The 25,341-nt window shown below is 39.8% G+C and overlaps 1 protein-coding gene across 6 annotated transcripts in view; it reads right to left on the reverse strand.

Annotated features, from left to right (window-relative positions):
• Positions 1-25,341, reverse strand: part of cntn3 (contactin 3) — a 1,582,783-nt gene that overhangs the window by 45,080 nt on the left and 1,512,362 nt on the right. For all 6 annotated transcript variants that reach the window (XM_033036732.1, XM_033036731.1, XM_033036727.1 and 3 more), the window contains 6 exons: positions 21,706-21,776; positions 19,460-19,694; positions 10,018-10,133; positions 7,472-7,658; positions 6,475-6,587; positions 3,045-3,213 (listed from right to left, as the gene is read on the reverse strand). In XM_033036732.1, the coding sequence (XP_032892623.1) occupies positions 3,045-3,213; positions 6,475-6,587; positions 7,472-7,658; positions 10,018-10,133; positions 19,460-19,694; positions 21,706-21,776 (891 nt within the window). The remainder of the gene's footprint in view (positions 1-3,044; positions 3,214-6,474; positions 6,588-7,471; positions 7,659-10,017; positions 10,134-19,459; positions 19,695-21,705; positions 21,777-25,341) is intronic.

Consider the following 25,341-nt stretch of genomic DNA (forward strand, 5'->3'; position numbering starts at 1 on the left):
TTAAAATTATTTTTATAAAGTATACAGTGGTAATACTACCTTCATCGTGATACATGCAAACCTGTCTCACCCCGCCTCTCCCTCCACCACCCCAATCAGCTCCTTCTGTAATCTGTGCTGCCTCTGAAAAGCATCCAAAATGATCAAGGATCACTCACACCCCAGTCATTCTCTCTTCTCCTCTCTCTCATTGGGCAGCCAATACAAAAGTTTGAAACCACATACCACCAAATTCAAGAACAGTTTCGGACGAGTCAGAGTATAGAAGTGAGATCGACCGATTGACCAAATGGTGTCAGCACAAAAACCTGGCTCGCAACTCCAGCAAAACCAAGGAACTGATTGTGGACTTCGGAAGGGGTTGATAAGGGACCCAGAGTCCTGTTTATATCAATGGGTCGATGGTGGAAAGGGTCAAGAAATTTAAATTCCTGGGCGTGCATATTTCTGAAGATCTCTCTCCTGGTCCCAAAACACTGTGCAATCATAAAGAAAGCACATCAGCGCCTCTACTTCTTGAGAATATTACGGAGAGTCGGTATGTCAAGGAGGACTCTCTCGAACCTCCACCGGTAACCGGTTGCATCGCGGCTTGGTACGGCAACCTGAGCATCCAGGAGCAGAAAAGGCTGCAAAAAGTTGTAAACACTGCCCAGTTCATCATCGGCTCTGACCTCCCTACCATCGAGGGGATCTATCGCAGTCGCTGCTTCAAAGAGGCTGCCAGTATCATCAAGGATCCACACCACCCTGGCCACACACTCATCTCCCTGCTGCCACCAGGTAGAAGGTACAGGAGCCTGAAATCTGCAACATCCAGTTTCAGGAACAGCTACTTCCACACAGCCATCAGACTATTAAACACAACTTCAAACACACTCTGAATTATAACAGACTATTGCACTTTATCTGTTTACTGATGTGTATATATGTATATATATATGGTCACACTGATCTGGTCTGTATTTATGACTACAATAGCCTGTGGTGCTGCAGCAATGCAAGAATTTCATTGTCCTATCTGGGACATGACAATAAACTCTCTAGAATATTCCCTGCTGTTGACAGATACTTGACCGCACCTCTCATGTGCTAAAGATGAATCCATGATCTTGCAATCTCCCCTATTCTGGCCCTTGCATGTTATATTATCTGCACTTATTCTTTAGCTGTATCATTATATTCTGTACTCTGTTTACCTTCTCATTTGCACTACCCGATGTACTCATGAGTGACACAATGCCTAAATAACATGCAAAACAAAGCTTTTCACCGCGTCTTGGCACCAGTGACAACAATAAAACAATGTTAATACGAATAATTATTTTTGTGCCATTGGTATTTGCAAATGATGCAAGGTGTTTTAAATGAAGAAAGATTGTGATCTTGACCCAAATTGTCACCTATTCCTTCTCTCCAGAAATGCTGCCTGAACAGCTGAGTTACTCCAGCATTGTGTGTCTATCTTAAAGATTGTGGGGAACTGTGTTTGATTAGGAAGATGTGAACAGCGCAAGATTTTAGTGGAATAAATAAGGGAAACAATGGATGTAGAAATACACAGAGGATAATTGTAAGAAATTATGTACAAAAGCACATTTTCTTGGACCTACAAAAGTATTTGACAATTATGCTTTAAAAGGTCTGTTTTTTGTTTAAGGGATACTTTTATTGCTCAATTGAGGTATTGTTTTCAAAGGTCTTGCCAAAATTTAGGTGGATTTTGAGCAAATTGAATTACAAACAGAAATATACTCTGGAAGGGAAAAGAGATCATGGGCTGAAAATGTTAATTATATCTAAAAGGAAATGGTTAATAATTACCAATGCAATGACCCAATGGATGTTGTGATGTGAACTAAACTGCCAACCGCAGACTTCGAAGCTCAGACACAAGATCATTTGTTTTGTGTAAGAATGTTGATTAGCATTATTCAGCAGGAAGTTTGGTGCCAATGATCTCTGTGATGCTCTAGTACCAATGTGTAAAACAAATTATGTGGTTGAAACTGGCACCAAACCCTAAGGCACACTTCTGGGTTCAATGTCCTGTTGGGTGGTCGGGTGCAGCATGGGGTAGACATTGATGTGTAAATAAGAGGAATGTACTCTGGCACATCCCTGTAGAATTTGGTGCCATTGAGTGAAGTTGACTCTAAATGACTTGTTAGATTGTAATTATGTTCTGTTTCGTTGGACTTCTGCAGCATCCTGAGGTTGGAAAAAACGCACTGGTTGGCAGTTTATGTTCACTTTACATGCAGAAAATATAATGCAACACACAAAGTGCTGGAAGAACTCAATCCAGTCTGAAGAACGGTCTGGACCCAAACATCATGTGAGCATCTGTGGAGGGGATGGACAGGTGTTGTTATGGGTCACGGCCCTTCTTCAGACAGGGTCTGAAGAAGGGTCTCGTCTCAAAACATCGCCTATCCATTCCCTTCACAGATGCTATCTCATCCCGTTAAGTTCCTCCAACACCTCTGTTGCTTGATTACAAACTGCCCTATTTCCATACACATTGCCTTGATGTGGAAATTTAAATGGTCTTTTGGGATGCATCATGAGTTTCTTAATAATATGCAGAATAAAAAACATATCTTCGCGTGTGTTCATAAAAAACTCCTTGACCTGCTATTTTAACGGAGGTCTTAACCCACTTAAAATAAACATTAACAAATGCAACACTTGCATACTTGTTCACCATCGTGTGATTTTAACGCTGATGTGCTTTGGTTTTAGCGATGGAATACCATATCAGTTCAAACCAACAAAATTGACACTTCCATTTTCCAGTCTCAATCTCTGTTTGAAGCCAGTAACCTGACATCAATTAGTGTTGTGTTGTAAACTGTGTTCTGACTACCCAAAGACATATCAATGAGAAGGTGACAAGATATTTTCTTCCCTCTAATGGCAGCACTCCGACACAAAATGAACACTGCTGCATCAGAACAAAGACGTGCATTTGAATAGAATAGAAGCTGCTCCCTATTAAATTGAATAATTATAGTTTGTATGATATGAAAAATGTAACTCACATGACATTCTGGGGATCCTGATTTGAGCACTGCTAATTCCATCTCCTCCATCGCTGAAGGTCTTCACTTCAATGATATAGTCAGCATCATCGGGGAGTAGAAGCTCCACAGATGTGTTATTGGTTTCTATCACCTTTGTCCTGCTCTGCCTGTTGTTTCTGTACAAAACCTGCAAAAGTTTAGGAATTATTCACAAGACTAGACCCCACAAGGTATTTGTTTTGCTTCTCCTGAATGAATGTAAATATAAATTGGAAAATGAATATAGAAGATAGAATCAGCACAGAAACAGGCTCTTTGACCCACAATGACTGTGCCAAACACAATGCTCTAGCTAAACTAATCTGCTCTGCTTTCACATGATCCATACACCTCCATTCCCCGCATATCCATGTGCCAAACTAAAAGCCTCTTAAATGCCACTAAGTACCTGCCTCCACCACCACCTGTGGCTGTGCATTCCAGGCACCCCAAAAAATGAGTTTAAAAAAACTTGCTCCGCTAGTTCCTTTAAACTTTGCCTCTTTCACCGTAAGGTTATGCCCTCTAGACTTGAATTCTGTATCTTGTGTTGCTAGATGACAATGCGCCCTATTTCCATACAAATTGTCTTTATATGGTAATTGCAAAGTTCTTTTGCAATGCATCAAAAATTTCTTATACAATCTGTGGTAAATCTGTAGAATTCTTTGCCACAGAAGGCTGTGGATGCCAAGTCAGTGGATATTTTTAAGGCAGAGCTAGATTCTTGATTAGTACGGTGTCAGAGATTATGGGAAGAAGGCAGGAGAATGGGGTTAGGAGGGAGAGATAGATCAGCTATGATTGAATGGCGGAGTAGACGATGGGCCGAATGGTCTAATTCTACTCCTCTTCCTTATAACCTTCATATGCAGTTGAATAAAAAAAAACACATTTTCTCATATGTTCATAAAAAATCCCTTGACGTGCTATTTTAATTGAGGTTTACTCAGCTCAGGATAGATGATGCCAAGTTAGCTGATTGCACCTGCCAGTTCACGTGCCTATCTAAAACCTCTAATACAATATCCCAGCCAGATTTGAGCGAAATGTACCAACATTAGTTGGTTGCACAACGAGAAATAAAAAACTCTTCCCTGTTCAGATAAAAATGATCTGGATTTTGACTAGATAATAGATGGGCTAACAGTATTATAATTCCGGAAATTAGACAGCAACTTCTGGCATTCACAGTGTAGTTAAACGTGCGTCCTTCTGAGAATAGCCCAGTTCTCCATATGGAGCATTAAAGCAGAGCCTGGATGATAACCCAGGCATTGAAGGCATTAAAATGTATTCATTAGTTTCCCACCAAAGGCAGCAGCAGAAGTCTTATGATTTCAGGATAAAGAGAATTTGTAACAGCATGTCATGTTATAAATACCGCTGCACAACTTTGGCTCGGAAAAAGTTTATTTTTCAAGTTTAGCATTTCATTCCTTTAAAGGTAATTAATGTTGTTAATCCAACCTGTCTTCCCCAATCATCATTTTGCTTCTATACACACTTTTATCCTGATTTATTTTTCCTGCCTGAGATTTTTCTAATGGCTCCTTTAGCTCCAGTGGGAAATGTTCACCCTAACTTACGGAAGCCCACTGAGTATTCTTAATTAACCACAGTGCAAAAAAATTGTCCAAGCATCCTTGAGGGAGAAGATTGTGATTAACACTCATTTTCAAGATCTTTTGTCTCGTAATTGCATTTTACCTATTTTTGGTTACTAAATTTATCGTACCTCTGCATCATAATGCCGGAAACTGACAGGCATGTAAAAGTGAATTACATACAGGAAGACCAAGTCCATTTTCTCAATTGGCATGATTTACCTCAAAATGATTAGTGGTCTGATCTAACTGCTTTTACGTGTGGATTGTGCAAGAAAAATGGACACGTGCAGATACAATTCTAGGTTTTCCTGTTAAAAATAATAAACTGCACACCTCATTTTAGTTGCTACACATCTGGAGACAAGAGCATTGTTCAGATGGTGATAAATTCAGAGCACTGCAAGTGTATGTGTGCATCCTTCAATTTAATGATTGTCATTAATGTGCACATTTCCAATATGTGCACATTTGCTTGAAATACTCTATTGAATTAATGAATCAATGGATAAGTCAACTTGATATTTCTTGAAATTGGGGCCACACAGTTATGCAGCTAGTTGAGCTGCTCTCACAGAGCTTCAGCTTCAGGGGTTCAATCTCGATCGCCAGTGCAGACTCTGGGGAGTTTGCATGTTCTCACTTTGACAATGTGGTTTCACTGTATGCCCTGATTTCCTCTTACATCCCTTGAAATGTGTAGTTGCTCAGGTAGTGGACTCTATAATACGTAGCTGCGTGGTAAAACCTGCAAGACGCTGATGGGAATGTTGGGAGAATGATGGAGGTTTGGATAGGATACGTTGAAAAAGGGGTGAAATGGTATACTTTATTGTCACATGTGACAAGGCACAGTGAAATTCTTTACCCAATGTATACAAATCGTGGCCATCTACGGACAAAGTTACAAATTATGCCGGTTCCCCCTTTTGTTCCCCCCCCCCCCGAACAGTGGTCCCCCCCACGTCGGATCGCCATTGTGTGCTGCATCTCGTTACGATTATGAAGAATACTCATGCTGGGGAATTAAAAGCACCTAATCACCACACAGCCCAATTGACCTGACAGCATATGAACCGGCAGTGGGGGAAGGAACAATGGCCGAAACCCTTCTTCAGACTGGATAGGGATAAGGGAAATGAGAGATATAGACATTGATGAGTGGGCTGAGTGAAGGTGTTCCATGAAACGATCGCCCAGTCTGCGTTTTGTCTCAGAGTCGGGGGAGGAGGTATAGCGACAGGTGTTGCATCTTCTGCGGGTACAGGGCAAGGTACCTGGGGAGGGGTGGTTTGGGTGGGAAGGGATAAGTTAATCAGGGAGTTACGGAGGGAACGGTCTCTGCGGAAGGCAAAAAGGGGAGGAGATGGGAAAATGTGGCTACTGGTGGGATCCCGTTGGAGGTGACGGAAATTTTGGAGGATTATGTGTTGTATGTGACGGCTAATGGAGTGGAAGGTAAGGACTAGGGGGACTGTCTCTTTGCAACTAGGGGGAGAGGGAGCAAGGGCAGAGCTGTGGGGTACCGAGGCCCTCATCTATGATGGGAGAGGCGAACCCCCATTCCCTAAAGAATGAGGACATCTCAGATGTTCTGGTGTGGAACACCCCATCTTGGGCACAGATGCGGCGTAGACTGAGGAATTGGGAATAGGGGATCGAGTCTATGCAGAAAGCAGGATGTGAAGAAGTGTAGTCAAGATAGTTGTGAAGAAGTGTAGTCAAGATAGTATAATTTTCTTTGGAAATGATATGCATTCAATAATTAACAGGTACTCCTACAGATGATTACATTTGCTTACTTTGTATCCTGTCACTTCAGATTCATTTTCCATTGCTTTGACATGGTCCCAGTTTAGGACAACCCTGGAGCTCGCTGATTCCCACCTTATTTTTCCAGGTGCTTGACTTGGTGCTGGAAAACAATGAGTCGGTAAAATCCATCAGTGAATGAGAACAAAATACACAGTAGGGGTTTAAGATGGTGAGAGGTGGAAGTGCAGGGATGATGCTGGATTTAGGTGCCAGATACAACCTTGCCATTTGAGATGGATTCGTACAACTTACTGTATAAAAGCAACTTCTAAACTTTTTTTTTCAATTTATAAACCAAACCTAGATATTTGGACATTAAAATAATATATTTGGACAGGTATGTGGATAGGATGGGTTTCGAGGGATATGGGTCAAACATAGGCAGGTGGGGCTAGCGTTGATGGTCAGCATGGGCATGTTGGGCTGAAGGGCCTGTTTCCATGCTGCTTGACTCTAAGCTTATACTTAATAAGAGAAAAATGGAAAAAAGCTAAATTGAACAACTGAACTTGAAACAGCGATTGTGTTAGGAGAGGCTTTGTTCAAATTTATTTTATAAATACAGTGCAAAAAACTATTTATAAAATAGTGAAGACATTTTGGGTGAAGACACTTTTCACAGCTGGAAGCATATATTGGCAGATCCACTGAAAGTAACATCAGTAGTTATTGTGCAGGAAGGAACTGCAAATGCTGGATTGAACCGAAGATAGATACACAAATCTGGAGCAACTCAGCAGGACAGACAGCATCTCTAGAGAAAAGGAATAGGTGACGTTTCAGGTGGAGACCTTTCTTCAGACTGAGAGTCATGGGAAAGGGAAACAAGTGATATAGATGGTGATATAGAGTGATATAGAACAAATGAATGAAAGATATGCAAATAAGTAATGATGATAAAGGAAACAGGCCATTGTTAACTGTGGGCTAGATGAAAACGAGTTACAATGAGACTCAACAAGACTCAATTAAAGAAATACTCACGCGGTTTCTTCGTTGTGACGTTAACGGGAGGACTGGCAGGCCCAGTTCCAGCACTGCTGTATGCTGTGACTACCATGTAATAAAATGTGCTGCCTTTCAATCCTGTGACCTTTGTCGTCGTGTGGTTTCCATTTGATATCATTTTGCTTGCGACATCTTCATTTTCATCATCTGTCCAGTACCATATCTTAAGAACAAGATGGAAATGATAAAAAAAAATGAAAAGGAATTAACCTTTAGTAAAGTAATTCCCTCTGACCCATTTGAACAGAATTACCAAAAACAAAATAAGGACACGATTGAAAAAAAAAACACTGAAAGCATTGATGTCATCAGATCACCAGTGTAATACATTCAAAAGGCATAATAACTCACTACTGTTTACAATTAACCTTATGATATCATAGATGTAAAACAAATTGTAAATTATAACCTGTGCAATGTGTACACTCCAAACTATGAAATGGTAAAAGCTGTGAATGAAGTAGGTGCTATGGTTTCTATCAGTTTTCTGCATGAGCAGTTTCATGGCCAACCTGCTCAGTTTTCCACAGGGGATGTAACTGATCAGTATGCGATAAGCATTCATTTACATTCATAAAACCACAACAGAAATCGCGACCAAGAACATTATGGCAGTAAATGCGTCATGCAAGATGAATATTTGTGTTAGATCTAATGTCACGTAAAGCACAAACTAAAAACAGAGAAACTACTCAAAGGTTCAGGCCGCAAATATAGGGAGAGAAACAGAGTTAAAATTTCTGGTTGAAGATCCTGTGACTGAAGAGTTTATTTGATTTTCGTTTGTACTTAAAGCCAGCCCATTTATTCCTGATTTTTCAAAATGTTCTATCAGTTTCCCTGAACTCAGAGTACGACTATAGCACATAGGGAAAGCATTATTATCAAAGCCACAGCGCTTTTGTTCTACTTCTTTCATCATTTTAGTGAACAATTAAGTTATTGCAAAGTGGCACCTCTGTTCAATAATGTCCATCAGTTAATTCCAGTTATAATTTCTGTCACTAACTGTAATGAATATTTAATCCTTGGATATCACAGGTAAAATTCAATTCTAGTTGGTTCACCCGAATTGAAAATCAAGCACTGGCCTAGTGTACATTAAATAAACGGTTAGTAAGGAAACAAAACAATTCTGCTTGTAATTTTCTTGATTTAACATTGACATTGATCAGAATTATATAATATAATATCTTTTATTGTCATTGCACATAAGCACAACGGGATTTGGTATGCAGCTTCCATCCGATGTCATAACATAAATAACTAATCTAAATCTAAATTTTATTAGTTATTGATGTTATGACATCGGATGGAAGCTGCATACCAAATCTTGTTGCGCTTATGTGCAATGACAATAAAATATATGATATTATTAATATATATTATATTATATATTATTGACATTGATCAGAATTTATTATACCAGATGGGCAGCACAGTGGGTACAGCGGTCAAGTTGCTGCCTTACAGTGCCAGAGACCCGGGTTCGATCCTGACGATGGGTGCTGTCTGCACGGAGTTTGTACATTGTCCCGGTAACCAAATAGGTTTTCTCCAGGTACTCTGGTTTCTTCCCACATTCCAAAGATGTGCAGGTTTGAGGATTAATTGGCTTCTGTAAATTGTCCCTAGTGTTTAGGATAGAACTAGTGCACAGGTGTTCACTGATTGGTGTGGAATCGGTGGACAAAGGGGCCTGTTTCCACACTGTATTTCTAAAGCTAAAGCTAAATGGGCATAAAGTAATATAGATGATAAGTTTAATTAATAAAGGTGATTGTCAAGACATTACACTTGTAAAGCTTAAATAAAACTAACATCCTTGACAAATTTAATTTTTCATAATTAGGTGCACCATGTATGAGGTGGTATTTGGACAAATCTGCAGTGGATTTTATAAAATTTTACAATGTTGCAGGAACAGTGTGAGTGAATCAACATAAAACAAATGTTCTAACCAAAATCAAAAACATTTTGTTCAGCAAGATTGGAAGAGTGACTTACTTTATATGAAACCTTTAAAGCAGATCTAAACTTTTTGTAAACAATGGCTGCATTCATATAATTTCTGTATGGTATAGAAATTGGAAACTGTTGTAAAGGAGAATTTAAAATTATTTAAGTATCTAGTTCTTTAAATCAAAGCCCATAGAATCTAATCACCGAGTGATTAATCCATTCTAATGAATGTGCGGGCATTTGTTGGGTTATAATGGACTTGAAATTAGATCTCCTCAGCTAATCTTGATACAAGTCAGTGTTTTGCTGATTATTAACAGTGAAAGACAAATTATACAGTACATATATATTTTCCATATTCCTCAGACACGTAACACTTCGCATAAAATGAATTATCTTATTTTCCCACTCACACCTGAGAACATTGACAAGTCATTATAGATTAATTTTAAAGGATGAACTATTCCCCAAAGATCCTGTTGATTTGCATGAACTTCCAGCTGTAATTACACGGGTTCTTTCCATCCTTCAGAATTAATTACATAAATCATTTTTCTTACCTCATAACCCCGCACTTTTCCTTTGTTTGTCTCCCAAGGAATAGCTTCCCAGAAAACCTGGACTTCTGAGGCTGACAGACTTCTGGCTGAGACATTGAACGGTGCTACAGTGGGCTCTAGGTTATAAGGAGGAGAATCCATTAACACTCTTGGGCCAAAACTAATCCTGACACTATTATCCACTTGATGACCTTGGGTCATCAGTTCAAATGTTAAGAAATTAGTTTTCTCAGCAAATCTGTTGGGGCAGCATTTGTTCAGGTTTAACAGTTTAAATTCCTGTGAGTATTTCTTAATAAAACTCTTCAGGTAAGAACCAAAAATAAAGTAGAAGTTCTTTATCAAACTGCATTGAAATTATAAATCCATATTTTAATTTTTGCAATCTTAATCACACAATAATTTAGAAAATATGCAAACTGTCCCCCTATCCCCCTCAAAAGGAAAGAAACACCACATCCCTTAGCAATATTACACAGAAATACAAGGAACACAGATTTGGAAAGATTCACCACAGAGCTGTAATTTTCCCAATAAGAACTGTGGTTCTTTTACGGCCTTAAACTGCAGAACCATCACTTAACTAACTTGATACATCAACATTGCTCAGCACTGTAGGCTGCAAATCTATCTGCTCCAGTGATTAACGACTTAATACAAATAGAAATCACTAGACCTTATATGTAGTTGTAACTTCTATAGAGGATTATCACAATCAGAAAATGGGCCACGGTATGCTAAAGAGGCAACATTTGCCACTGAAAGGATAGATCTGTTGTCAACTACTCAAGAATCTGTCAAATCCGTTCATTTTTAAACAAGTATTCAAGGGAAAAAATGTGGAATGGCAGGAGATGTGTGGAAATGAAAGAAAATATCAATGCAAATAATGTTGTAATGCACCTAGCATGCAGGCAGCAAGAAAGATGGAAGTGACGTTCACAAATCACATCAGAAATGCCACGATGTGGAAGAAAATATAATGTAGGAAGAAACGTCCACATTACCAATTCCCATGGTTCTTAGAAGAGCACAGAGAAGAAAATGAACCATTAATTTTCAATAGACTTTGTACTCTTGTCTCCAGATCAGCAGCTCGACCTTCTGGACTTTTTAAATGTTGTACCTATATTAAATTTAAATATTGTATCTGTATGCTGTTACAAACCCTGCAAACATCTTCCAAATAAAACTATTGCTACATAACTTATTCTGTTACATTCCCCTTTGGCATTATAATCACTTTTTTTTCCAATTACATTCTCCTATCTTCCACCCCAATGCTGACCTTATGATGTGTTCATTCTTCCCTTCCCTTTTCCTGCACCTTCTGTGCTAACATTTTGTTAGTCCATATTTGCTGGCACACTTAAGTTTCACATGTTTTTATTTAACTTTGCCATAGTGTATATTTTGGCACAGTTCTGTAATTAGCAATGTCGTAATTATATTCTCATATTGTCAGCATATGCAATTTCTTAAACCAAATGTGATTTTGTTTCCTGGCTTTCAACCGTACCAACAAGGCTGCATTTCACTTGAAAACATCAACTGATTTAAGAAACAGAACACATGAAATACAAGACTGCAATGTGCAGGTTTTGACACTTATTCCGTGCACAGTTCCCCAATTGTGGCTCAGTAATACAGGTCCACCACTGATTTCTGGCTTCACCCTTGCTTCCAGAGCCTTGCCAGATTATTCGTTTTGCTGGACCAACAGAGGTCATGTAATAATAATTAAATAATCCACTAATTTCTACCCCTCCTGTGTCTCAAAAGCACAGGGTTGGCAAGAAACTTAAATGAAACAATACTATATGTATTAGATTTACAAGGGAACTTGCATTTCTTGTGTGGGCAGCCCGGGTGCCGGTAAACGAGTTGTCCTCGGAAATCCTGATGAGGGTCAGATTGTTGGCCGCACATGGCGCCAAGGCACTGCTTTCTCGGCAGGTCTACAGCCCTGGAGGGCAGAAATGTGAACCATGGAAACACGAAACCAGGGCAACATCTGCCCTAGGTGCCACATTTTCGGGGGGAGTTCCGATTGGTCAAACCTCCGGGTTGACAGTGCCGTTGGCAAATTGCACTGTCCTGCCGCGCAAGTACAGATCAGATCAAGATCGGCCGCCTCACCCGGCCTAGGCGCCACATTTTTGGGCGGACTTCCGGAGGGAATTTCAAGTGTGCTTTCATAATGTTGTCCGGATTAAAAGAGGTACTAGACCATAAGATGCCAGAAAATCGGCAGTGTACCTGAAGTAGGGGTACAAGAATGATAAGTGTCCTGAATTAAAAAGTGGGAAATTAGAATGGTTGGTACTCCTGATTATTATCCAGTAACCCTGCTCAAGCCTGGATTTGCTAGGTTGCTCCCTTCCACTGAGTGAAGGGTGAAGCATAACATTTATCAGGAGGAGCCTGAACGAATGGATTGAAGTTCATCCTGTCGACCGCGAGATACAAAATCACACGATGAACAGGTTGTGTCTTTAAAGCACATCAGGATATAAGAAATATCCTTCCCCATATGCTCTGCCAAGCAGCAAGATCATGACTGGTCTTCCTCACACCACCATTTTCCCCATCTGATCTACATACTTCCATTAATATCCAAAAATCTATTGATCTCTGGTTTGAATGCAATCAATTATGGAGTTTTAATTTCGTCTAAAAGGATAGAGAACTCATTTTAAGTAGTCACCAACCCCAGGGTGCAGGAATTTCATTACATTGCTCTCTTAAATAATCTTCCTATTTTGAGACGGCGATCCCCCTTAAACTAGATTTCTCAACCAGAGGAAGCATCCTCTACACATCTCTCCTGTTATCTGCTATCCAGTTCAAGGACAGTGTTGGAGAAACGACGTCCCTATTCTTATTACTGGGTTTCTCTGCTACTAAATATTTTTTCCCTCAGCTGCACAATCATTTCCATTGGTTTTTATGCTCATGATTAATTTCACTTTAATTAACACAGACATGATACTTATCAGAGCAAGTTAATTACACCTCTTGTGTGCGACTTCTGAAATCACCAGCTAAACATTGTGACTGACCACATTTAAGTGTACAAATGTTACGCAAGTTGCATGCATGCATGTATAGTGTAAATATTTTTAGAACACACTGGTTTGGGTTCTTTGCTTTCTGTTATTTTATTATGTTTACAAATGTGATTCTGGAATTGTTGGGTCTCACAGAGCAACATTATAAACTCACATTAGGATTATTTTAACGTGAAAAACTTGTATTAATAGCAAAGGATTATTTTCAATTAGTTTTTCAAAACTAAGTACACAATAGACAATAGGTGCAGGAGTAGGCCATTCGGCCCTTCGAGCCAGCACCACCATTCAATGTGATCATGGTTGATCATCCACAATCAGTACCAAAAGTAATTAGTGAGAAATCCAGCACAGTTTTCTCTAGCGCTGGATTCAAACTTTTTGCCCCTAGGGAGATACCACAAACACCATGCATGTTTTTTTTTAAATTTCTGTATGAGCAGAGTTGACATTTGAACATTTATGTTTAAATGTACATTAACATCTGCAGAGTTAACGCAGGCTAAATGTCAAGAGTAACCTTGGGCCATTCCTTCTGGATCAAATATTTTGATTTGATTCTTCTGCTTGAAAAGGCAACATTGCAAGTTTCTTGACCCTTTATTGTTTTGATCTCCATTAAACAGAATAACAGACACAGAGGCCTGATTGTACCTCTGGCCATGTGGTCTTCTTCACAATGATGGCTCCAAAATGCTTCCTAACTGATGAAAGGAATAGCCGCAGCTGTTATAGGAAGAGTGCGGGATAATTTTATTCCCTTAAGCGTTTCAAAGAGTAGATGATCAGCTCAGAAAGTAGACATATTTCTAACAGGGAGAAAGGAGATTTGACCACAGACAGAGTTTCCCAAAATGGAAACTGAGAGTTGCCTACTGATGAGTTTCTGTGATCCAATGTGATACCTGTTGCTGGAGCACCATCTTCTCAAAATACCCAAGAGGTAACATGGGGAATATTGATATTGTACGAGGTTGTATAAGGTGGATAACAACTACATTCTTTTTAACAGAGAGAAATAGCAGAGAGGATGAGTAATAGGTCTTAGGTGATTTAAGAATAGTAAATTGCCTGAATTAATCCAATTGTTGTGTAATCTAAAGTTTATCAAACAACTGAGTCCGCACTTGGGCGGCACGATGGTGCAGCGGTAGAGTTGCTGCCTTACAGCGCTTTCAGCGCCAGAGACCCGGGTTCAATCCCGACTACGGGTGCTGCCTGTACGGAGTTTGTATGTTCTCCCAGTGACCACGTGCGTTTTCTCTGAGATATTCGGTTTCCTCCCACACTCCAAAGACGTACAGATTTGTAGGTTAATTGGCTTGGTATACATGTAAAGTTCTCCCTAGTGTGTGTAGGATAGTGCTAATGAGTGTGGATCACTGGGTGATGTTGATGCGGTGGGCCGAAGGGTCTGTTTCCACACTGTATCTCCAAAACTAAACTAAAAACTATTTTTTGTAAATATAAATAATTTAATATCATCATTAATATTTTCCTTATATTTGTGAATGTTCAAATTATTCTGTCAAAGTGTTATTGTATGGGGAGCTGGTTCGTATCTTGCTGGCTAAGCATATTATGCGCAGTCGGGACTTTTCTAAGCACCTTGGAGCTGGCTTTCTTTGAACACTTTCAACAAAATGACAAATCTCACATTTGCTCAATTGGTTTGCCAAAGATTTCATGGAATATAATAAAATATAAGTTGAAGGGCATTTGCAGCTGAGCAGGGTAAATACTGACAGTGTTAAAACTGATATGACCTTCACCATTATACTCATCAGGAGTATAACTCGCTATCATTTGTTATTCTTGGATTGCACAGTTGGATCAAGATCTGCTCCAGTGTTTACACAGTTATCAAATTCCTGCATAGAAATTAAAACTTGCAAAGAGGAATCTTACACCAACGAGTGCTTGTTGATCTTTATTTTTGATGTAGACACATTAGACATTTCCTCTAGTCAGTTGCAAATAGGTGATGCTTGACTTTAACCTTCAGGAAACTTCCCACAAAGGTTAGGCAGAGTTAAAAGTTGGATTATCTCTTTTCAAATCTGTTCTGCAATCCGCTACCAATATTAGTACCATTATGCTAAGCAGACTAAGCAGCCAATCTGACTATGGATTTAGAGGTAACACAGTGGCGCAATGGTGGAGTGCTGCTTTACAGCTCTGCAGACCCAGGTTCGATCCTGACTACGGGTTCTGTCTGTATGGATTTTGCATGTTCTACCTGTGACTATGGGGTTTCTCCAGTTGCTCCGGTTTTCTCCCACATCCCAAAGACGTGCAGGGTTTGTAGGTCTATTGGCTTCTGTAAATTGTCCCTCGTGTGTAGGATAAAACTAGTGCAGGGGTGATCACTGATCAGTGCGGAATCAGTGGGTCAAAAGACCTGTTTCCACACCTTACATAGAAACATAGAAAATAGGTGCAGGAGTAGGCCATTCGGCCCTTCGAACCTGCACCGCCATTTGATATGATCATGGCTGATCATCCAACTCAGTATCCCATCCCTGCCTTCTCTCCATACCCCCTGATCCCTTTAGCCACAAGGGCCACATCTAACTTCCTCTTAAATATAGCCAATGAACTGGCCTCAACTACCTTCTGTGGCAGAGAATTCCACAGATTCACCACTCTCTGTGTAAAAAATGATTTTCTCATCTCGGTCCTAAAAGACTCCCCTCTTATCCTTCACACTGTGTTTTTGATTTTCTGTTTTTGGACTGAATTCTGTTTTTAATTTGTGTCTCTGTGATGTCTTTATTACTTATTTTATTCTGATTATATGTTTTTATTTCTATGAATCTATGTAAGGTGTCCTTGAGATGTCTGAAAGGCGCCCATTAAATAAAATGTATTATTATTATTATTATTATCTTTAAACTGTGACCCCTAGTTCTGGACTTCCCCAACATCGGGAATAATCTTCCTGCATCTAGCCTGTCCAACCCCTTAAGAATTTTGTAAGAATTTTTGTAACCATATCACTAGACAAAGCAGATATCTTGCAAAGAACCAGAAAGTTAATTTATAATCAAAGAAACAAGGGACTGCAGATGCTGCTTTACACAAAAGGACACAAATTGCTGGAATAACTTAGCGGGTCAGGCATGGAAAACATGGATAGGTGACGTTTTGTGTCGGGACCCTTCTTCAGAAGCCACCTAGTTTGCTTAACCGAAAGCCAGAGAATTTTACAATATTATTCTGATTTAACTTCAAACTACATGCAAAATATATATGTAGCCCATGAATGTTAACAGCAATTATGTCTTTAAACACCACCAGAAGCTCAATTACACCTCCTCCAACAAGACACAATATTTTTAATATTTTCTACTAGGTGGTTAAAAAGTTCACAGCTGATCACCATTTCAGCGTTCACTGCAGGAGCTGCAATGCAGCAGATGTGGGGTATCACTATCTGGCACGTGGGGTATCACTATCTGGCACGTGAGGATATTTTTGCATTAAAATGGACAATGCAGATACTTGTTGCTTTTATACCCAAAGGTTCTGAGCCAATATCATATTTATCTCTGTTCTTCTATCCCATTTCCACTTTCCTTTCAACTTCCCATCTGAGCATGTTTTAAGCACTCTTCTGATCCCTGGTTCAAAATATTTTACACTGAATTTCAATTTTGAGTCCATTTGTTTTTTTATTTATACAACTTTTTTTCATCCAGCAGTCCCATTCATCTTGATTCTAAACACATGTATCATGCCTCTTGTCAAAGCTCCATTCCAAAATCATTGGACATTGGCAGCTCCCTTCATCTCCACTCATACTTTTCAGTCTTAACCTGCAATTAGTGATAAGATTAGTCTTCAGTTGTAGGACTTAATTGAAAGAGGATTGTGGGGGATTAATTGGGTAAAGGAAAGAGCATTCATGTCGCAGCCCTGTTCTCACCAATCTTTCCACCATCACACACAAGAAGCACAAGAAGCGCAAGACAGACACCATTGTATGCAGATGCCGAGAAGTGTGTTCAGCACTGGCTGAAAAACTAATCTTGTCTGCGGACTCGATAAGATGAAGATTGAAATAATAAATAGTAATAAATTAATGCCTACCTTACACTGTTCTGATTGGGTAGGGAGGAAAATTGGCCATTGCAAGATATTACGGCAGTGGCATGTAGACAGAAACAAACACAGGTATCAGTGTAGCAGATGCCAGTGAGGGTCTTGTTTAATTTTACACAAGTACACTGTGCATACTCACACACACATCCATGAGACTCATAAGATATGAACATATCATATGACCCCTCTAGATGCACAGGGCCTTTTACCCAGAGTAGGGGAATCGAGGACCAGAGGACATAGGCTTAAGGTCAAGGGGAAAAGATTGAATAGAAATCTGAGGGGTAACTTTTTCACACAAAGCATGGTGGGTGTATGGAACAAGCTGCCAGAGGAGGTAGTTGAGGCAGGGAATGTCTCAAAGTTTAAGAAGCAGTTAAGACAGGTTCATGGATAGGACAGGTTTAGAGAGATATGGGCCAAACGCTGGTAGGTGGGACGAGTGTAGCTGGGACATGTTGGCCAGTGTGGGCAAGTTGGGCTGAAGGCCTGTTTCCACACTGTATGACTCTATGACTCAAAGCATGTCATGTGGTAATCAATGTGAAAGGTAGTTACCATTTTATGCACTACAGCCATCAAACAGCAATTGTCCACTTTGTCACTACCACAGAAAAAATATCACGCTCAGTTTTTCCAGAAAAGTGGACATTTTTATATAAACTCGGTAAAAAAACCCCACTGCCAACCATCATCCCAAATGCCAGAAAAGGATTATACAACAAAATAAGCATGTAGGAAAGGAGTTTGTTATATGACTCCCATGCCTGTTCAATACGGTGTTAACATCTGATTGTTTATACAACACTTTGATCTTGCATGACTGTTGAGATTATTACAGAATAAACTACTCCTCAATAGAAATTACTTCCATTTTAGTCAGGATACAAACTCCAATAATGGACACTTGTTGCCCAAAACAATTAATGGTAACACAAAATCAAACCACAAAATTAAAGCACACCTTAACACAGTGTATATCTTATCACTTCAGTCTGAATGATTCCGCAATTGTCTTAAATTTGATTAACACTAGACGTTGGCCCCGTCCCCCATGGCAATATTCCACCACTGACCCATAGCCCCCAACTGCGCAGGCGCGGCTGACGGGTTCCTGTTGTGACGCGAGTCACGGCAACCCTCCCCCAACTGCGCAGGCGCGGCTGACGTGAGTCACGGCAACCCTCCCCAACTGCCTATTTCCTTCGCTCCATAGATGCTGCTACACCCGCTGAGTTTCTCCAGCACTTTTGTCTACCTTCGATTTTCCTTCTTAAACCCCAATGATATACTTGCATCTACACGATCATTAAAAAAAGAGCTTGTTAACATGTAGTTAGCTGCTTATTGCATATGGATTTAATTATTGGCCTTAGCATCAGTAGGTATATTCAATTTAGATAATATTTTAGCTTTGGGCTTGGTTTTCTTGGTTAAGCACTTATCCTGGTGTTGTAGCACAAGTACTTTGTGTTTTACATGTACCCTGATAATTTAGTACCATCTAAACTTAAATATCACTTTTGTACATCTCAGCTTAATGCAGTTTGTCTAACATAACCCTCTCTGCATATAGTTATGTTTGTGGATTTAAGGACATAACTGTTATGGGATGGAAATAATTATGTCCTTTACAAATTTCAAAAACAAAAACAACGCCTAAATCATTTAGGCATGATACTAATCTGAATGGTTAGCAGTTATGTAAATTCTACCTTAAACAAAGTATGAATTGGACTAAATCTGCACAGGATATTAGAGTATCATGACATTAGACAAATACACTGCAGCAACCAGATTTCTGTCTGGGATTCTTCTCGCGGTTGTTGATCTCAATCAAAAAAATAAAATGTAGTTATTTTTAAGTCAGCTCAGTTTTTTGGAGAGCACAAGAGACTTTTTGGTGCTCTCATCTGGAGCTGGGGTACTGGGAATGCTGACTGTCTACCTGCTGCGCGTTTCTAGAGTCTTCTCTATTGTTTCAGACCTTCTATTTTGTACTTGTTTTTCACATATTCTGATATCAACCGGATGAACAAAGCTCTGTGTCCCCATTTGAGTGAGATATCCTGGGTCTTTGCAAGCGGTGACTCTGATGTGATTCATGACATCAGAAGAATTCTGGTAGCAACTTGCTTGATTATGTTTTTTGGTGTGGGAATGATGGATGGAATGCTTTGGCATGATATGACATGATCGCAGGGCCAGGAACTGAGATGTGATAAGGGGTGATTTCAACAGATCACGAGCTCAGTTTCTTTACTTACCCTCCTCGGCTGAAAACACAGTGATTACTGAGCTGTAAGGTCCTTCACCTTGGTTGTTGTAAACTCCAACCTTTACTTCGTAGGGAGAGAAAGGTGGGACACTTTCGTTTCTAAAAACATATCTCGATGCATCTGCTGATGTTACTGCCGCCTTCATCCAACTTGTGGCCCCAGCCGGTCGAAAAGCAACCACATATCCAAAGCCCTCACCATTTTGAAACTCTTCCGGAACAGGCTGAAAATGAAACCAAACAGACAAAAAAATGTTAAAGAAACAAGAGCCCTTTTCAATTGAAGTGATAGGCCACCATAGAATTGTTATGACACAGTGGTAGGACATATAAGCCAATAAGCTTGTGTTATTCACAATAATAATCTTCGGCCTTTTCTTGATCTGATCAGCAACTCAACAGAATGCTTTGTAAACATTAATGATCTGCAAGTAACGTCCTTGCTGTCAAGTTGGCTTTGAAAATAATTCCGATAAATCTTCTGAAGGACTTTGTATTACTCATGGCTTGAACAGCTGGGTTTGCTACACATTCTTCACATTTGGACTGTAGGGATGAAAGGTCATGCTCACAAAGCTCTCCAAGTCCCAGCCATAAATCTTGCATGCTTCAGGCAGAAGCACCAAATAAGCAAAGTGTTTTTCTCAAAAAAGGGGGCAGAAGAATCGTAACCAGGATTCACTGTGAGATACTAATGTATTTCAGTGTTAGCACATTTATTGCTGCATGAGAGTTTATGGGTTCAGGTCCCAATCCAAGACATCAGCGTGCAAATCAATAGTAATACAACATTTAGTTTAGTTTATTATTGTCACGTGTGCCGAGGTACAGTGAAAAGCTTTTCTTGCCAACCAGTCAGCAGAAAGACAGAAACATTTCAAAGTCAGCAGAAACTTTTCTTGAGTTGCAGTGAATTTTGAAAGAACATTATATTGAAGCAGAAGCTTGACCAAGATACGCTGTTCATTTTGTTGAATATGAGGACAATTCTTCTCTCCTGGTGAGGAATCTTCACTCAAATAACACTGAAGATGGGTTACAACCCAAAACGTCACCCATCCCTTTTCTCCAGAGATGCTGCCTTGACCTGCTGAGTTACTCCAGCACTTTGCTTCTATCTACTTTGAGAATAAGACTTTAAAACTTTTTTTGCACTTTTAAGCACCCACCTACTATGCACAATTAGGCAGCCTAAAAGAGAGCTGTCTACCTTCAGAAAAGAATAATTTCAGAGTTTGATGGAAAGTAGTGGGATTGATAAGGTTTGGCTGAATCAGACTTACTAAACTAGGCATTCACTTTGATTCTGTCATTTGGGGCGCTTCCATTCTGTCCGAAGCTCAAAGGACAACAGTTCACATTGGGGACAAAAACAATCATCTCCAGGCTATTCCTATCCTTTTTATTGCATTTCCTTAGGGGTTACTGCGTGCTTTGCGTACAGTGGTAGAATTATTACAGCACAGAAGGAGAGTGTTCAACTCATCAAGGCCATTTCTGCCAATTCTTGAGCAATACTGTGTGTGTGAAGACAATACAAGCTGTGTGTGTAGATTTTCCTGAGATCCCCTTTGTGGCTCTTTTGCCGATTGCTTTGAATCTGTGTAAAATGTTTCTGGAACCACCTGCTAAGGAGAATAGATTACTCTACCACATCTAAGTCAGGCACAAACTTGTATATTTCTATTTATTCTTCCTAAACCATCTTGACTTCAAGCAAAACTATACCTTCTTCACTCTTACATGAAGAGATTAGGGCTATAAAATTGGTAATCCGAATGCTAGCAGGACTCTTTCGAGAATTCACCATAGGAACAAATTACCCATGATATTGTATGTTCAAAGTTTAAATTCACTCTAATCTTATAATGAGGACATTTCCTGAGAAAATAACAGATTTCAAGGTACTTGAGTGCAACTGCAAAGCAATTGAGAATAACTCGCTGGTTAGCTGCAATATAGTTGCTTTCGAGGTTTATAAGATATTCTCTGTCCTTCCAAAAATTTGTAAACATTCCACCTTTGCATGGGCAAAACATCATGGAAATGATGAGACGGGTTGTGTCATTATCTGTGCAATCACCATGTGAAATTGGGTCAAATCAATTGTTATTTTGGTCCAGTATTTTTGTTTAACTTGCATATTATGTCCAGCGATTAAGACTTTTAGTTCAAAATTGTCCTGAAAAATTAAACTTGCAAAAAAATAATGTAGAAATGACACTTTGAGCTTACCTCCCAAGTTATTACCAGTTCTGATCGGCTGCCACCTCCCCCACTTACATTAGCTGGACCTACTTCAGGAACTGTAAGGAAACATAAAATAATAGATAAGTTAATATGTACATCGAGTTCAACAACACTGGCTTTCGTGATTTAATATAGCAAAATACTGTAAGTACACCAAATACAGAACTTAAGTATAGGAAGGCAATGCAGATGCTAGTTTATACTGAAGGTAAACACAAAGTGCTGGAGTAACTCAGTGGGTAAGGCAGCATTTTGGAGAAAAAGGATGGGTGATGTTTCGGGTCGGGACCCTTCCTCAGACTCAATAAGTTTGAAGAAGGGTTCCGACCTAAAACGTCACCCATCCTTTTTCTCCAGAATGCTGCCTGACCTGCTGAGTTATTCCAGCATTTTGTGTCTATCGAGAGAACTTAAGTAGATCCGTGGACCAGGCCTTAAAGAGGAGACAAGCCCAAAATAAAAGGTCCATGTGATCTGAGGCAAGTTGACAAATTGGATCTAAAATAGGTTTGCTTCTGGGAGGCAGAAAATGATGGTGAATGTTCATTTTGTGTTTGAAGGCTGGAGCACTCTCTGGATAGATGCTGGGATCCTTACACTTTGTCATGTACATTAACGGTTTGGATATCAATATAGGAGGTATGATCAGTAAGGTTAATATTGATATTTTTGTAGAGGAACAAGGTAGATTGCAGGAACATGTTATCAGTGGAAAGGACAGAACAATGGCAGGTGGAGTTTAATCCTGATAAACACAAGAACATGGATTGTGGGAGCATTTATTAGGGTAAGACATACACAACAAATGGTCAGGTTATTGGGAGGATTGAAGAAGAGGTAGTTTGGCGTGGAAAGACACAAAATGCTGGAGTAACTCAGCGGGTCAGGCAGTATCCCTAGAGATTCGTGAGATTTCAGGTCCTGACCCAAAAACTAGCATTGGCAGTTCTTTGTTTCTATGCTAGGTAATTTGACATGTAAGTCCAAGGTTCCCTGAAGGTGGCAATACAGGTAGATGAGATGGTGAAGAGGACATAAATGATACTGGTCTTCATTAGCAGGAGTTCAAAATGAAATAGTGTAAGGAGGTTATGGGACAATGTTATTATAGTATTGTGTGCAGTATTAGTCACTAAACTATGGGAACAAGATGATTGTAGTGGAGAGGATCAAGAGCCAGTGAGATTTACAGCACAGGAACAGGCCATTCGACCCATCACACACCATTGCCTCTCTGAGCTAGTCCCACTTGCCTGTGCCTGGCCCATATACCTCCAAGTCTTTCCTATCCCTGTATCTGTTTAAGTGGCTTTTAAATGTCATAATTGTACCTGCCTGTACCTCTGGCAGCACGTTCCACGTACACCGCCCTCTGTGCGACAAGGAAAGCCTCGCAGGTGCCTTATAATATAATTCCCCTCTCACCTTAAACCCAAGTCCTCCAGTGTAGAGGACAGACTGTGGCTATTCACCTTATCTACGGCACTCATGATTATATACACCTCTGTGAGATTACCCTTCAGTCTCCAAAGCTCCAGAGAAAGAAAGACCCAACTTTTCCAGCCACCATTTCAATTGTGAGGAGAGACTGGATCAACTTCATTTATTTCGCTTGGAGTAGAGAAGACAGAGGGGGGACCTGATAAAGGTAAAGACAATTATGAGGGGCTTGGACAGGATAGCTAGTAGCAGAGGTTTCACAAACTAGAGGACATTGGCTTATGATAAAGGGAAATAGGTTTAAAGTGGATATGAGGATAATCTTTTAAGCTAGAAAGTGGTTGAATCGGGAATGCATTGCCGGAGTGAGTAGCGGAACCAGGTACTCTCACAACAGTTGAGAAGTATCTAGATGAGTACTTAAATTGCCAAAGCATAGAAGGCTGTGGACCAAGCGATCAGGATTAGTGTAGATGGATAATTGCTGATCAGCAAACTCATGGTGGGCCAAAGTGCAAGTTTCTGTGCAGTACGACTCTATGACTCTATTTTATGACTTCAAGTACTTAATGTTGGAAAAGTTTTATTGAATTACCGTTAAAAAGAATAAATACAAAAAGATTACAGGGAGGTTCCTTAAGCTTGCTGCCAAGCTGTCTGCTAGCCTTTTTTATAAAAACCACATCACAGCTATGGAAATTAAAATCAGATTATTCCCATGGTATATATATCTGAATTGCAATGACAAATTTAGAACCAGTCAAGGTGGAGAATTACTCCTATATATACATTACCATGCCACTATGTAATTAAAAGTCACGTCACACATGTAACATTTTAAATACTACATCCCTTTTGGAATTACGCAACATAGCACAAAATAGAATAATAGAGTGCGGAAACAGGCCCTTTGGCCAACTCATCAATGCCAAACTAGATACAGTTTCTAAGTTAAAGTTAGACACAAAATGCTGGAGTTTCGGGTCGAGAACCTTCTTCAGGCTGTCGGTCTGAAGAACCGGTTCTTCCGACTCCACCTGAAGATGGGTCTCGACCCGAAATATCACCTATTCCTTCTATCCAGAGATGTTGTCTGTCCTGCTGAGTTACTTCAGCATTTTGTGTCTATCTTCTGTTTAAACCAGCATCTTCAGTTCCTTCCTGCAACAGTATCTAAGCTAATCACATTTGCCAGTATTTGGCCCAGAACCCTTCTAAACTTTTCCAATGCAAGCTTAGTCTTTATGCAAAATTAAAGATCTGATCTGGATCAGCCCTCTTGAAGTGTATGCACTGGTAAGAATACCACCAACATACTACCTGGATCATATTCTTTGAACTGTATTCACCTCATTTTATGGTTTTGCAAAAGTGATCACGAGTTCATGCTTGTGTTAAAATGATTTTAAATAATTCTAAATTATGTTGTCATGGCAAACATCCAGATCTAGTAAGAACAGGGGGAATGTTGGAGGGTTATAGATTTGGGGGAAACCTTGGTTTCACTGGTTTGTTAGGAGTCAGTAGTGCGTGGTATGCTTGTTTATCTTTGGTTTCATGTGATTGAAGAATGCTGTGAGACGATAAAGAAATCCTGAGGCAAGATAAGCTCAACATAAACACAAACCTGCTCTGCATTTCTCAAAAATGGAATCTAGTCTGGATTTCAATATTGATAATCTATAGTGTCTCAGGTAGAAATGGGTCATGGAATTACGGCTGCTTGCAAATTATTATTAACTCTAAAGGTTACATAACGTGGAAATAGCCATTCAGCCCAACTTTCCCATGGGGACCAACATGTCCCATATACACTAGTACCACCTGCCCATGTTTGGCCCATAACCCTCTAAACCTTTTCTAGCCAAATACCTGTCCAATGTCTCTTAAATGTTATGATAGTACCTGCCTCAACTATCTCCTCGGGCAGTTTGTTCCACATACCCACAACCCATTGTGTAAAAAAGTTACCCCTCAGGTTCCTATTAAATCTTTCTCCACTCACCTTAAACATGTCCTCTTATTCTCGATTCCCTTACTCTGGGCATTTACATGATCTAGTCCTCTCATGATCTTGTACACCTCTATATAAGATCAATCTTTATCCTTCTGCGCTCCAAGGAATAAAGTACCAGCCTGCTCAACCTCTCCCTGTAGCTCAGGCCCTTGACTTCTGGCAAC

This window comes from Amblyraja radiata, chromosome 18 (assembly GCF_010909765.2).
Source record: "Amblyraja radiata isolate CabotCenter1 chromosome 18, sAmbRad1.1.pri, whole genome shotgun sequence".
NCBI classification, from domain to species: Eukaryota; Metazoa; Chordata; class Chondrichthyes; order Rajiformes; family Rajidae; genus Amblyraja; species Amblyraja radiata.